This window comes from Ascaphus truei, chromosome 13 (genome assembly GCF_040206685.1).
Source record: "Ascaphus truei isolate aAscTru1 chromosome 13, aAscTru1.hap1, whole genome shotgun sequence".
NCBI lineage: Eukaryota > Metazoa > Chordata > Amphibia > Anura > Ascaphidae > Ascaphus > Ascaphus truei.
Genome location: NC_134495.1, coordinates 51,157,476 through 51,173,044, shown reverse-complemented (window position 1 = coordinate 51,173,044; position 15,569 = coordinate 51,157,476). Strand labels below are relative to the sequence as shown.

General features: G+C 51.7%; 1 protein-coding gene and 1 long non-coding RNA gene across 5 annotated transcripts in view; one reads left to right on the top strand and one right to left on the bottom strand.

Annotated features, from left to right (window-relative positions):
• Window positions 1-5,357, bottom strand: part of LOC142465200 (tetratricopeptide repeat protein 5-like) — a 59,802-nt gene extending 54,445 nt beyond the window's left edge. Inside the window, exons 1-2 of one of the 4 annotated variants that reach the window (XM_075569199.1) lie at window positions 4,820-5,343; window positions 4,537-4,677 (exon numbers count right to left, since the gene is read on the bottom strand). In XM_075569199.1, the coding sequence (XP_075425314.1) occupies window positions 4,537-4,587 (51 nt within the window). In that variant the 5' untranslated portion in view covers window positions 4,588-4,677; window positions 4,820-5,343. Of the gene's footprint in view, window positions 1-1,375; window positions 1,469-4,536; window positions 4,678-4,819 lie in introns of those variants that run through there. The other 3 variants (XM_075569200.1, XM_075569201.1, XM_075569202.1) reach the window with 3 other exon arrangements.
• Window positions 4,272-6,228, top strand: LOC142465201 (uncharacterized). Its single transcript, XR_012787829.1, has 2 exons — window positions 4,272-6,014; window positions 6,112-6,228. It is a non-coding gene; the product is annotated as an uncharacterized LOC142465201 (long non-coding RNA).
• The last annotated feature ends 9,341 nt before the right edge of the window (window positions 6,229-15,569 follow it).

The window sequence follows — 15,569 nt, the reverse complement described above, 5'->3', positions numbered from 1 at the left end:
TCATGTGTGCGTCTGTCTGTCTGTCATGTGTGCGTCTGTCTGTCTGTCATGTGTGCGTCTGTCTGTCTGTCATGTGTGCGTCTGTCTGTCTGTCATGTGTGCGTCTGTCTGTCTGTCATGTGTGCGTCTGTCTGTCTGTCATGTGTGCGTCTGTCATGTGTGTGTCACTGTATGTGTGTGTGTCACTGTATGTCAGGGGGAAGGCAAAAACGGAGCTGGGTGGGGTCAAAAACGGAGCTGGGGGGGTCAAAAACGGAGCTGGGGGGGTCAAAAACGGAGCTGGGGGGGTCAAAAACGGAGCTGGGGGGAGTCAAAAACGGAGCTGGGGGGAGTCAAAAACGGAGCTGGGGGGAGTCAAAAACGGAGCTGGGGGGAGTCAAAAACGGAGCTGGGGGGAGTCAAAAACGGAGCTGGGGGGAGTCAAAAACGGAGCTGGGGGGGACAAAAACGGAGCTGGGGGGGACAAAAACGGAGCTGGGGGGGACAAAAACGGTGCTGGGGGGGACAAAAACGGTGCTGGGGGGGACAAAAAGGTGCTGGGGGGGACAAAACGGAGCTGGGGGGGGCAAAACGGAGCTGGGGGGGGACAAAACGGAGCTGGGGGGGGACAAAACGGAGCTGGGGGGACAAAACGGAGCTGGGGGGGGACAAAACGGAGCTGGGGGGGGACAAAACGGAGCTGGGGGGGGACAAAACGGAGCTGGGGGGGGACAAAACGGAGCTGGGGGGGGACAAAACGGAGCTGGGGGGGGACAAAACGGAGCTGGGGGGGGACAAAACGGAGCTGGGGGGGGACAAAACGGAGCTGGGGGGGACCAAACGGAGCTGGGGGGGGACAAAACGGAGCTGGGGGGGACAAAACGGAGCTGGGGGGGGACAAAACGGAGCTGGGGGGGGACAAAACGGAGCTGGGGGGGGACAAAACGGAGCTGGGGGGGGACAAAACGGAGCTGGGGGGGGACAAAACGGAGCTGGGGGGGGACAAAACGGAGCTGGGGGGGACCAAACGGAGCTGGGGGGGACAAAACGGAGCTGGGGGGGACAAAACGAAGCTGGGGGGTCAAAACGGAGCTGGGGGGGGTCAAAACGGAGCTGGGGGGTCAAAACGGGCTGGGGGGGGACAAAACGGAGCTGGGGGGGACAAAACGGAGCTGGGGGGGGACAAAACGGAGCTGGGGGGGGACAAAACGGAGCTGGGGGGGGACAAAACGGAGCTGGGGGGGGACAAAACGGAGCTGGGGGGACAAAACGGAGCTGGGGGGACAAAACGGAGCTGAGGGGGACAAAACGGAGCTGGGGGGGACAAAACGGAGCTGGGGGGGGGTAAAACGGAGCTGGGGGGGGGGTAAAACGGAGCTGGGGGGGGAATACTCACACGTCTCACTTAAGCCTCCCCCTCAGCAGTAGCAGCAAGAGCACCATGGAGCATTTTGTCACCTGAGGAAGCAGCAGCAGTGTGGCCGGGGTCCTATGGGTTAGAGCGCACCGGCCAATGAGAGCCGAGGGGGGGTGGGACACACCGGGTGGGGGAGACACACCGGCCAATGAGAGCCGTGGGAGGGCGGGCGGACCGATGGACCAATCAAATGGTCGGCACTCACAAACAAGATTTTCAATTATATAGATATATATATATCTTAATATATAAAATCGAATGGTTAGTGAGGTTAGTGCTATCTGCGGTGAATCTGATTGGTCCTCAGCCTCTGGCCAATCAGATTGCTGTGTGTAACGTCACCCAACTGCCACTTTCTTCCCCCTCGGCTCGCGCCACACACACACACACACACACATCTCTCCCCCCCCTTCCTCCCTCGCGGCGCCAGTAGAGGTCCGCCGCTCATCTCTCCCCTCCCGGCGCTCAACTCTCCCCTCCCAGATCTCCCCCCCTTCCTCCCTCGCGGTGCCAGTAGAGGTCCGCCGCTCATCTCTCCCCTCCCGGCGCTCATCTCACCCCTCCCGGATCTCTCCCCCCCCCTTCCTCCCTCGCGGCGCCAGTTGAGGTCCACCGCTCATCTCTCCCTCCCGGCGCTTATCTCTCCCCTCCCGGATCTCTCCCCCCCTTCCTCCCTCGCGGCGCCAGTAGAGGTCCGGCGCTCATCTCTCCCTCCCTCCCGGCGCTCATCTCTCCCCTTCCTCCGCTCACGTCTCCCTCCGCTCACCTCTCCCGGCGCTCCACTCATCTCCATCCCCGGCGGGGGAACAGGCAGCGGATCCCCTTCCTCCCTCGCGGCGCCTAAGATGGCGGCGCGGCCGGAAGGACCCCCTTCTTCCCTCGCGGCGCCGAGTGAGAAGACGGCGGCGGCCGGAAGTAGAGGTACGTGTCGCGTGTGTGTCGCTCTAGGTGACGTGTGTGTGTGTGTCTCACTGTGTGTGTGTGTGTGTGTGATACTGTGTGTGTGTGTGACACTGTGTGTGTGTGTGTGTGACACTGTGTGTGTGAGTGTGACACTGTGTGTGTGTGTCGCCCCCACTGCCTTTTACGCCCCCCCCCCTGCCTTTCACGCCCCCCCCCCCTGCCTTTCACGCCCCCCCCCTGCCTTTCACGCCCCCCCCCTGCCTTTCACGCCCCCCCCCTGCCTTTCACGCCCCCCCCCCCCCCTGCCTTTCACGCCCCCCCCCCCTGCCTTTCACGCCCCCCCCCTGCCTTTCACGCCCCCCCCCTGCCTTTCACGCCCCCCCCTCACGGCCTCCGGGCAACGCCGGGTATATCAGCTAGTATATATATATGCCCAGAGAAAAAATGCACTGTTGCAGAGTATCTCACTTTATTCTATATTCATCCGCTGTGTTATTATATGAATGTTAGGGATAAAAAAATAATATGCTTTGCTGGTTTTGATACTTCTTAAATTAGTCTATCTGGTCATAATCCTAACATCCACTCCTTCCATCCCCCCAACCCTGTTGCTACACTGGACCAAACTCCACACTAACACCCCCTAACCTTAAAGCAGCAATACATGAAACATCCTGTGGTTTTTTTTTTAAATAAATCTGGGGTTTTTTGTTTTTTTAGCAACCATTTAGTAAGTAATTTCCACTTCCTCTTTTGAAACAAGCTCCGACTCACCCTTTTTTTTTAAGCTCTGCCCTTTGACAACAAAGTATCATAAACAGATATGTTGCTGCGTTCCAAACAGTAGACTGCCTATTACTCAGAAAAATGGAACAATAATGTGTTTGTTATCTTGGTAATATAAATGTTACATATCAGCTGCAGCATTTCACAGACTGCAGCAACGCTAGGCCAGGTCCATAGTGCCTTGCCCGTGCGGAGGCGCGCGTGGCCATGACGTCACCCACTTGAAGCGGGTGCATTTTTTGGCCATGGTATGTGAGCCATCCGTGGGCGAGTCTAGAGGCGTGCCAGTGACGTCACGGAGCTTGGGCGAACTGCTCACATGACCTGTCTGTCGCGGTGAGAAATCAGTTTAACCGATTTCTCACGCAATGTGCGCCCCCTACTGCTTCCGTGCGCACACACGCCGCATGGACGCAAACACTGCCTTAAGGCAGTCTGATCGCTCAGCGTGCGGATGCCTCCGCATGGTCTGCAGTGCCAGGGCTCCAGCCTTAGAAGGCAGCTATTGTTAGCCACACAATTAGGACTTATAACTGGACAATATCCCACCCTGAGATATACTGTACTCCATCCCACAATGAGCAGACACTTTACCTTTTATTTCAACATTGTTGCCCCTTATTCCCTCTAAATTGTAGATTTTCATGAGCATCGTCGTCATTACCTCCTGTTTGCACTTATTTGCCATTTCATCCTGTTAATATCATTCTGTACCGCGCTGCAGAATACATCCGCGCATTATAAATAATAATAATAATAATAATGCACCAGCAGAAAAATTATTATTTACAAATGAATGTACAGTGTAAAGAAATGTCAAAAGCTCAGGTTCCTTAAAAAAAAAGAAAGAAAAAAAAGGAGACTTTTATACAGTAGGAATTAGGGAGACGGAAGATAATTACCAGAAGAAAATCTCCAATTTAGGTAACTTCGCTTTAGAAATGTCTGGGAAGCCTTGAGATATCAGAATGTTGTCACAGCAACATAGTCAAGACACAAAAAACAGCCGCCACAAACAAACTGGAATGCAACTTTGCAGATGCAGAAACCTCAGAAAGCGCTCCATGCACTGCGAAAATATTGCAAAATACATCCTGGAAATACTGCATTGTGATAGAAAATGGTGTAAACTTAGGAATAGCTTGACATTTACATCACATAACTGCAGCACAAAGATCCCATCACAATAAAACACTACTTCTGCCATTATCTGCCCTCACACATGCAAAGCATTTTATACACACCAGAAATGCATTAGCCCAGTGTTCACATATCCTAAACGTTTGAGATGTCACCAGTTTAGTAAAAGCAAAGCGGAGTGTAAGGAAGCATGCACACAGCCTGCACCCATATACAGTAACAATTACAGGAAGGGGTGGCTATCAGAGCAAATGATTTAGTGAAGTGACATTTCTGATCTGCCATTGCTTTGCATTGGCCTTTATATGTACCTGCAGTCTACTCTTGATTTCAGCCCCTGTGTCTGTTCCCTCTTCGGCCATAGCTCCTGTAACTCTGCTCCTCCCTCCTTGTGGGTCTGAGAGGGGTTTGAGCTCAGCAGAGGAAAGCTGCAGAATCACAGAGACACCTAGCTGCAAGGTGGAGATAAAACAGGCAGATACGTGTTTGGGGTAGGAGTACTGATCTCAGACACGTGTATTAAAGCTGCAGTTATTTTTTTTTAAGTGTTGTTTTTTTTACTTCAATAGTTAAATGTGTTTAATACCAACTTACCTACTGAAGATCAAAGCTGCAAGTCAATCCGTTCTCGTTTGATTGATCAGTGAAGATTGGTGACGTAACTACGTGTTGGTATCTGGTAAACGCCCCCTCTTTCAGTGTGAGTGAAATGCTCATGAATATTCATTATTCATGAGCCTCCCTGTGACACGTGCTCGCTCCCGATCTGGCGCCCCCTTTCTGCCCCCATCCCCATGGCTGCCTGCCCGGGGGCGGGAGATGGAGGGGTTGTGTGCGGCCGCCGGGGGGTGGGGGAGCGGGTGATGGCTGCGACCTCGGTGTCCCCCTTCTGCCCCGATCCTCGTGGCTGCATGCCCGGGGCGGGAGATAGAGGGGGTGTGGCCGCCGGGGGGTCCCCCCCCCCTCTGCCCCGGTTCCTGTGGTTGCCTGCTGAGGGGGGAAGGGGGGAGCGGAACGGTGGTGTGCGGTCGGCCCCTGGGGCGGGCGGGGAGCCGGACGCTCTTCTCTCTCCCCCCCCCTCCCCCACTGCCTACTCCACTTTGTGTGTGTGTGTGTGTGTGTGTATGTATGTATGAGAGTGTGTATCGGAGAGAAAGAGTGTGTGTCACCACAAGTACCCAGTCTCCCACCCTCACCATCAAGCAACCACCGTCACCCACCCTCTCCTTCACCGTCACCCACCCTCTCCTTCACGTCACTTCATCATAACCTTGAGAAAGGTCCCGCTTGCGGACCGAAACGTCAGTATGGTGTCTTGTTAACCACAATATATTTTTTGACTACCATTTAGAGTGCTGCCTTTGATTTCGTCTCACCACGGTATGGTATTGCCTATTTTACCATATAGGATTTGCACCCACCTCATTGACTTATTAGACGGAGTGCCTACTGTTCCAACCCCTGATGAAGTCATTTTGATGACGAAACGCGTAGTGCGTGGTCTAACTGTGTGGCTGACACTCACTTAGTGGATACCATAGAGGCTGTGTATGAGCTCCTGAGTCTCCCCACGATTCAGATTGAACGCATTTACATTGGCTTGTACGGACTCTTGAATCACTTGTATCCGGAGGAACATCTTTGCCGGGTGCTCAAGGGAGAAGGTTCCGCCTCCGGTTCACGTGGAGGAGCGACGCAGGAGAACGCCGGGATCTCGTGGTGTGCTGAGAGGACGCGTTGTTGGCGATTGAGATCTAATCTCATACATGCTTGTTTTCATACTACCTTTGTGAGTGGGCATTTGAATGAATTCATGTTCCTTAAAATACATATTTTTATACGGTTATACACTAGGTTTGAGCCCGTTTGTTTTCTTTTCTCTATAGATTTTTGTCAGGGATTGGTGATCCCTTATTCGGGCTGCAGACGCCTCGGTGGATTACATTTTGGAACTGGACTGTACTTCTCTATTGGTCCTTTTAAAGATACATTTTTTAATTCTACACTTGTTCTAATGTTTTATTTATGTTTATTTTTATTAAATATATGAGTTATAATTTTTAGATGATTTAATATATGCATTATAGGACTAGAGGTTATATTCACACATGTTATCTTGTATTAACCCTTTTTTGCCCTGATAGGTATATAATCAATAAGCCTATAGTTAGCTAGTCCTCTATATTTATATCAGCTTTATTTTCAGGGTATTTAACAGGCGCTACTTCATAAGTTCTTTTTTGGTGTGTGTGTGTGTGTATATGTATGTATGTATGTATATATATATATATGTATATATATATATATATATATATATATATATACAGTGTTCGACAAACCTATACATTTGCTCGCCCCGGGCGAGTGGATTTAACCCCCGGCGAGTAAATATTGGCCCAAGCAGCACACGTTTGGTACTAGGTGGCGAGTAGATTTTTTGGTGATTTGTCAACCACTGTATATATATATATATATATATATATATATATATATAATATACACACACACACGTATGTGCGCACCCCAGCGGTCTGACACAGAAGTATTCTCTGACTTCCGGTGTCTGCCGCTGCTACAGCGTAACTCCTCCCTACCGCCCTCCTGTCCACTCCTGCTCCGTTCACATGGTCCTCTTCTCCCTCCGCCACCAACTGCTGTCCTCTGTCACTGCCGGCTGCTGACCTTCGCTATATATCCATACATACATACACACACATATACTGTGTATATATATATATATATATATATATATATATACATACACACACACACATATACTGTGTATGTGTGTATATATATATGTATATATATATATACTAGCTGATATACCCGGCGTTGCCCGGAAGCAGTGAGGGGGGGGCGTGAAAGGCAGAGGGGGCGACACACACACAGTGTCACACACACACACACAGTGTCACACACACACACAGTGAGACACACACACACGTCACCCTAGAGCGACACACACGCGACACGTACCTCTACTTCCGGCCGCCGCCATCTTCTCACTCGGCGCCGCGAGGGAAGAAGGGGGTCCTTCCGGCCGCGCCGCCATCTTAGGCGCCGCGAGGGAGGAAGGGGGTCCGCTGCCTGTTCCCCCGCTGGGGATGGAGATGAGCGGAGCGCCGGGAGAGGTGAGCGGAGGGAGGGAGATGTGAGCGAAGGGAGACGTGAGCGGAGGAAGGGGAGAGATGAGCGCCGGACCTCTACTGGCGCCGCGAGGGAGGAAGGGGTGGGAGAGATGAGCGCCGGGAGGGAGGGAGAGATGAGCGGCGGACCTCTACTGGCGCCGGGAGGGAGGAAGGGGGGGGAGAGATCCGGGAGGGGAGAGATGAGCGGCGGACCTCTACTGGCGCCGCGAGGGAGGATGGGTGGGAGAGATCCGGGAGGGGAGAGATGAGCGGCGGACCTCTACTGGCGCCGCGACGGAGGAAGGGGGGGGGAGATCCGGGAGGGGAGAGATGAGCGGCGGACCTCTACTGGCGCCGCGAGGGAGGAAGGGGGGGGGAGAGATCCGTGAGGGGAGTGTGTGTGTGTGTGTGTGGCGCGAGCCGAGGGGGGAAGAGAGTGGCAGTTGGGTGACGTCACACACAGCAATCTGATTGGCCAGAGGCTGAGGACCAATCAGATTCACCGCAGATAGCACTAACCTCACTAACCATTCGATTTTATATATTAAGATATATATATATATATGTGTGTATATGTATGTATATGTATGTGTGTGTGTATATAAAAAAAAAAGCTGTCTGGTGGTTTTCTGGGTATGCACCTTAATCCTGGCTGTACTCAAAGCTGTGACCATGCAGCAAGCATAAGCCTATAGGGAACCATGTTAAAAATGTTTTTTTGAGGCAAAAAGTGGCACTGTGTGCTCATTTGCATGTCATTTCCCAGAATCCCTTGCTGCAGTGGAAGTGCTGTATGCTGGGTGATAATGGTGAAAGGTGGGGTTGCAGACATGCCTAAGACATGCAGATGAGCATACAGTTGTATTTTGCATTTTATTTGTATATATATACATACATACATACATATATATATATACATACATACATATATATATTATATATATATATTTCTCTTTCTCAAGCCGTCGTATGTGTGTTTGTCTGTCTGTCCTGTCCCTATCTCAAGCCGTCGTATGTGTGTTTGTCTGTCTGTCCTGTCCCTAGGGGCAATCACATTGGACCTTTGGCCCGTCACTCCGCCTCAGGCCAATGAGATGGCTCCCTTGGCCCGCCCCCGCACACCTCTCATTGGACGGTGTGGTCTAACAGTGACACACACACCTCCCGCCCAGGTAAGTAACTAAACCGCCACCTCCCCTCCCAGCGCACACCGCTGCCGCCGCCTCAAACCCCTGTGCCTCCCGCTACCTCAAACCCATGTGCCTCCCGCTGCCTCAAACCCCTGTGCCTCCCGCTGCCTCAAACCCCTGCGCCTCCCGCTGCCTCAAACCCCTGTGCCTCCCGCTGCCTCACACTACTGTTGCCTCCCGCTGCCCTCAAACCCCTGTGCCTCCCGCTGCCTCAAACCCCTGTGCCTCCCGCTGCCTCACACTACTGTGCCTCCCGCTGCCTCAAACCCCTGTGCCTCCCGCTGCCTCAAACCCCTGTGCCGCCCGCTGCCTCAAACCCCTGTGCCTCCCGCTGCCTCACACTACTGTGCCTCCCGCTGCCTCAAACCCCTGTGCCTCCCGCTGCCTCAAACCCCTGTGCCTCCCGCTGCCTCACACTACTGTGCCTCCCGCTGCCTCAAACCCCTGTGCCTCCCGCTGCCTCAAACCCCTGTGCCTCCCGCTGCCTCACACTACTGTGCCTCCCGCTGCCTCACACTACTGTCTCCCCTCCCAGCGCACACCTCTGCCGCCGGGGCCTCCAACCCCTGCGCCTCCCCTCCCAGCGCAAACCCCTGTGCCTCTCCTCCCAGCGCAAAACCCCTGTGCCTCCCCTCCCCAGCGCAAAACCCCTGTGCCTCCCCTCCCAGCGCAAAACCCCTGTGTCTCCCCTCCCAGCGCAAAACCCCTGTGCCTCCGCTGCCTCCAACCCCTGCGCCTCCGCCCTCCCTTCCCGCATTGCCTCCAAACTCACACCCCGGCCGCTAGAGTCAGCGGGGGAGCGAGCGCCCGGGACAAAGCGGGGGAGCGGACAGCCGGCCGGGGGAGCGGCCACAACACGCTGCCTCCCGCCTCAGATCCACGTGGGAGCGGGCGGACGGGTGAGGGAGCGAGTGGGGCAGACGGGTGAGGGAGCGGCCATCGCATGCACGCGCCCCCGTCTGCAGACGTCCACAACAGACGGAAGGTTTCGGGTGGGGGGGGGGACATGACCGGCAGACAGTGGGGGAAGGAGGAGCAAGCGGCCACATGATACATTAATTGTCACCTCCCGCACCCCCCCCCCATTCCCCCCCACTTACCTTCCCCCCCACTTACTTACCTGCCCCCCCCACTTACTTCCCTTCCCCCCCACTTCCCTTCCTCCCCCCCACTTCCCTTCCTCCCCCCAACTTCCCTTCCCCCACTTCCCTTCCCCCCCTTCACCTTCCCCTCACCCCTTTATCTCCCCCCCCTTCACCTCCCCCCCTCCACCGGTCACCCCCCTTCACCTTCCCCCACCTCCCCCCCCCTCTGCTCCGCCCCCCCTTCACCTCCCCTCCGCCCCCCCTTCACTTCCCCTCCGCCCCCCCCTTCACTTCCCCTCCGCCCCCCTTCACCTCCCCTCTGCCCTCCCTTCACCCCCCCTTCACCTCCCCCTCCTTCGACCCGCCCTCCCGCCTCTGCCATTCGCCCACCCCGCCCTTCTCCCTTTCACCCGCCCACCGCTCACACACCCCTGCACCACACAGCCGCCGCATGCACTGAACAGACACCCGCCACACTCGACACACACCCCGCCGCCTCTCACCCACCCCACACACTCGACACACACCTGCCGCCTCCTGCCCCTACCCAACAACATCACTGACCAGCTGTCGCCCGCACTCGCCACACACCCTAGCAGGACCCCGACCCACAGCCAGCACTCACTACCCACGTGCCACCCGTACTGAACACCCACCCGCCGCCTCACACACGCTCACACCCTAGTAGGACACACGCCTCACATTTTTACATCACTTATGTCACCAAAATATACATTGTACTGTGGTGTGTTTACAATAAACCATTTTTATACAACATCGTATTACATGTTCTTCCATCTTTCTTTTCAACATTATTATCCAACCTTTCCAACAAATACTCAACCTATTGGTCCACGATTTATAAATAATACTACCTATTACGGATTTACATCCCGGGCAACGCTGGGTATTTCAGCTAGTATATATATGTGTGTGTGTGTGTGTGTGTGTGTATGTATATATATATATATATATATATATATATATATATATATGTGTGTATGTGTATATATATATATATGTATAGAAAAAATAGAAGAAAAGAAGCGCCAAATCCTAGTGCATTTGGCGTCAGTCCATCTGATGAAACGCGTAGGGAAGGTGTGCAGTGGACCTTCACAAACGCTTGCTCCAGAACTGCTTTGAATTCAATCGGTCCGGTATCCTCCGCCATCTTTGTGACGTCATCCGCTGGTCCGCGATATCCATCGTCCCCGGTGGGAACAAAAAAGCATCTGTCGGTGTATACCCGGGGAGAGATCACTGCGGAGTGCCAAAAACGTCAGTTCCTGCTATCGGTGAACAGCAAAGGCAGAATTCAGATCCAGAGTAGTGACGGAGCCAAGACAGCAGTCAAGCAGCGTTTTCCTGGTCCTTGGAGCATGAGTATATCTCATAAAATGCTTTTAATTGTTCTATGTTTGTGAGTTCATTTTTATTGAGATTTTTGGGCATTAAATTTATCAAGTTTGCACAGTAATGCACTAGGATTTGGCGCTTCTTTTCTTCTATTTTTTCTATGCAGGTGGAGAGGGAGGTCGTTGTGCCCTTTTAAAGAAGCTGCCTGCTTTTCCTACCAGTGCTATTTTACTCCCCAATTATTGGTACAATTATTTGGACTCCATAGGACTATCTGCATTGAGCAGATTAAGGAAGGTTCACAGCACCACGTATTTTTTATTCAATTTTTTTTTTATTCATTTTTTATTTTATTTTTCTTTGCTTGTTAGATATTTAGTATTGTGCTTTATTGGTATTGAATGATTATTATCATTTTTATTGGTACACTATTCTACCTATTGTAAAATTTATTTTACTATTTTTATATTTTTAATATAATTCATTGTTTTCTGGCATCCAAGACAACAGCGCAGTCCTTTCTTGTACATATTATATATATATGTATATATATATATATATATATATATATATATATATATATATATATATATGTGTGTGTATATATATATATGTGTATCTTATACTATATTAGTGAAAGCACTGTATGCCTGCCTGCCTGGATGTCCGGTGTCCCTAGGGGAAATCTCATTGGTCCCTTGGCCCGCCCCCGCACACCTCTCATTGGCCTGAGGCGGAGTGACGGGCCAAAGGACACACAGGGACACAAACACACACAAGGACACACACACACACAGGAACACACACACACACAGGGACACACACACAGACACACACACACACACAGGGACACACACAGGGATACACACACACAGGGACACACACACACAGGGACACACACAAGGGACATCTCATTGGTCCCTTGGCCCGCCCCCGCACACCTCTCATTGGCCTGAGGCGGAGTGACGGGCCAAAGGACACACAGGGACACAAACACACACAGGGACACACACACACACAGGGACACACACAGGGACACACACACACACAGGGACACACACACACAGGGACACACACACACACAGGGACACACACACACACACTAGGGGGGGGGGGTGTACCTTAGCAGCATGTATAACCCGGGGGGTGGGGCTCACATACCCGCCGGTCCCGGAGCCTCCGCCTCTTCCTCCCCGAACATCAGCCTCCACACCCGCGCGCACCTCCTCCTCTCCCCGTGTCTCCCTGTTTCCCGCGCTTTCACACACACACACACACACACACACACACACACACACACATACAATGTATACACACAAACATGTATACACACACACACTATCCCCAGCACCACCACATCAGCACACCGGTATCCCATGCCCCCCCAGCACACTGGCATTCTCGGCTCCCCGCCATTCCCAGCCCCCATCAACACCATCAGCACCCACACATCGCCACCTTTGCACCTCCCCCATCGGCACACCCACATCCGCACCCCCACATCAGCACCAAACCCTCCCAAATCAGCACACCGATACAATGACCATCAGGACAGCCACAGCAGCACTACCACCGCACATGGGCCGTGTGGACCACTCCCCACCCAAATGCCACACCCACACCACAAACATCACGGGCAACGCCGGGGCTCTCAACTAGTGAATATATATATATATATATATTTATATATATATATATATGTATGTATATATATATATGTATATATATATATGTATGTATATATATATATATATATATATATGTATGTATCTATGTATATATGTATGTATCTATGTATAGATCAAGGTGACCTTGAGAAAGCGTCAGAGCGACGCGAAACGGCCGTCGGTGGTGGGCTCTCCTCTGTGACGTTAGCACATGTGTCAGTGCGGCGGCGTCCAACGCAGCTCCGAGGCAACCTTGACAGGGTTGAGCTATATCGAGGCGCGCTGCTACTTACAATTATACTCCTCTCCACCCGGCTAGCTAATGTTCTGTGGTGTTCATTAATACACCACGCCGGGTGGAAGCCTTCTACATATTACTCGATCAATGCAGTGTGTGCCACGGAGTTTGGTCTCACTTATACAGGTACCATTCATTGTGGAACAACCTAAGTGTGATACACAGTAGACCATAACCTAGACTTACACTACGCAGTCGCACAGGAGGTATTCAGTGACCTGTATGGATGTATTTAGGCTAACAGACGTATCTGCCTGCCTGACACTTTGTTAATAGTGCTATTTACAATTATATTCCTTTCCACCCGGCTAGCTAATGTTTTGTGGTGTTCATGAATACACCACGCCGGGTGGCAGCTTTTTATATACTATCTGACCAATACAGTGTGTGTCATGGAGCTTGGTCTCACTTACACAGGTACTATTTATTGTGGAACAACCTAAGTGTGGTACACTGTAGACCAGCGTTTCCCAAACTTTTTTTTCCTTGACCCGGTTATTAATGAACTTCTCCTTCGTGACTGTTTTCATATATTCTCCTAATTACCTCTATTCTCCCCCCCCCCCCATCTCCCTCTGACCTGCACAGACACACACAGTCACTGACCTACAGACACTGACCACGCACAGACACCCACACAGACAGACCTGCACAGACACAGCCACTGCTGGCCTGCACAGATACACACACACACACTGATACACACACACAGCCCCTGACACAGACACATACACACACACTCTCCCCTATACACACACACAGCCACTGATATACACACTCCCCTATATTTACACACACACACACTCCCCTATATACACACACACACACACAGTGGAGTACAGAGGCAGCGACGGATGTGAGTGACTGGGGGGGGGGGGGAGAGAGGAAAGGCCGGCGATCCAAGCAGGTGGCTCTCCGCCTCCCCCTGCACTTCCCGCCCACGCGCCCATCTCCCGCACCAAGGGGACAGGGGGAAGGGAGCGCCAGCACAGGATGCACAGGTACACCCCCACTACCACCTCCTATCACGCCAGGCGGGGAGCGGGTGGGGGGGAGGGACGCTGCGCGGCCACCCTCGCTATGACCCGGCAATTTTGCTTCCGTGGCCCGGTGCTGGGTCGCGACCCACCATTTGGGAAACGCTGCTGTAGACCATAGCTTAGACTCACACTACGCAGCTGTACAGGAGATATTCAGTACAGGCATACCCCGGTTTAAGGACACTCACTTTAAGTACACTCGCGAGTAAGTACATCTCGCTCAATAAGCAAACGGCAGCTCACGCATGCGCCTGTCAGCACGTCCTGAACAGCAATACCGGCTCCCTACCTGTACCGAATCTGTGCGCAAGTGGGGAGACTATAGAGCCTGTTACACATGCATTATTTACATCAGTTATGCACGTAGATGATTGCAGTAAGGTACATGCATCGATAAGTGGGAAAAAGGTAGTGCTTCACTTTAAGTACATTTTCGCTTTACATACACGCTCCGGTCCCATTGCGTACGTTAATGTGGGGTACTGTATGCCTGTATGTTCAGAAGTATCTCTTAAAACAGCAATTGATATACTTGTAAATACAACTTAATACTTACTTACCTTCACTCAGTCATCTGTGCTGTTTCCACAGAGGATCCTGTGAAGTAGCTCATTGTGCATTATATATTTGTATGAGCACTTCTATATAGGCTGAGGCACTTTATGGTATTAACCAGACATTGTTAATGTGCCTTGCGGAAGACCTTTGTACACAGTAAATCTTAGGCTCCCAGCTTGAAGCCTATTTCCCTAGCTACACAGTAGCTTTATAGTTCTATTTTAACTTATTCTTTGCGTCGTCTTTAGGGACCCTTTTTTATATATTGTTTACTCTTGAAGATTTGAGTACCATCTCTGGATATATTTACCCTTACATATATCTAGTATGTGAGTTTTGAGATACTGTGCACTTACCACTCACTATTTAATCACTGAGTACTCTCTTAGAGTTACAATTTATTCCGTTGTGGGTATACTTATAAGTGTCTGTCCGGTATATCATTGACAGACATTATACTAGCTCCAACATCTATACCACACTGAGGCATAAGCTAAAAATCCATTCTGCATATGCCAGCTATTATAGGGTTCCCTATATCCATATGGCAACCAGTCCGGTACACAGGACTGGGAGATAGCTATTTAATTCTGGTTTTAAAGTGTTGTGTGTTTCCCTTTAAACCCTATATATTATTAAAGGTTCATTTTATCCATTTCCATTTATCACTATATGAGTGCTTGTTCTAAAGGGGTCCTTTTTCTTGCATAGGCAAGTGCAGTCCATGTTACTATCTTATACTATATTAGTGAAAGCACTGTATGCCTGTCTGCCTGGATGTCCGGTGTCCCTAGGGGAAATCTCATTGGTCCCTTGGCCCGCCCCCGCACACCTCTCATTGGCCTGAGGCGGAGTGACGGGACACAAACACACACAGGGACACACACACACACAGGGACACACACACAGAGGGACACACACACACAGGGACACACACACACAGGGACACACACAAGGGACATCTCATTGGTCCCTTGGCCCGCCCCCGCACACCTCTCATTGGCCTGAGGCGGAGT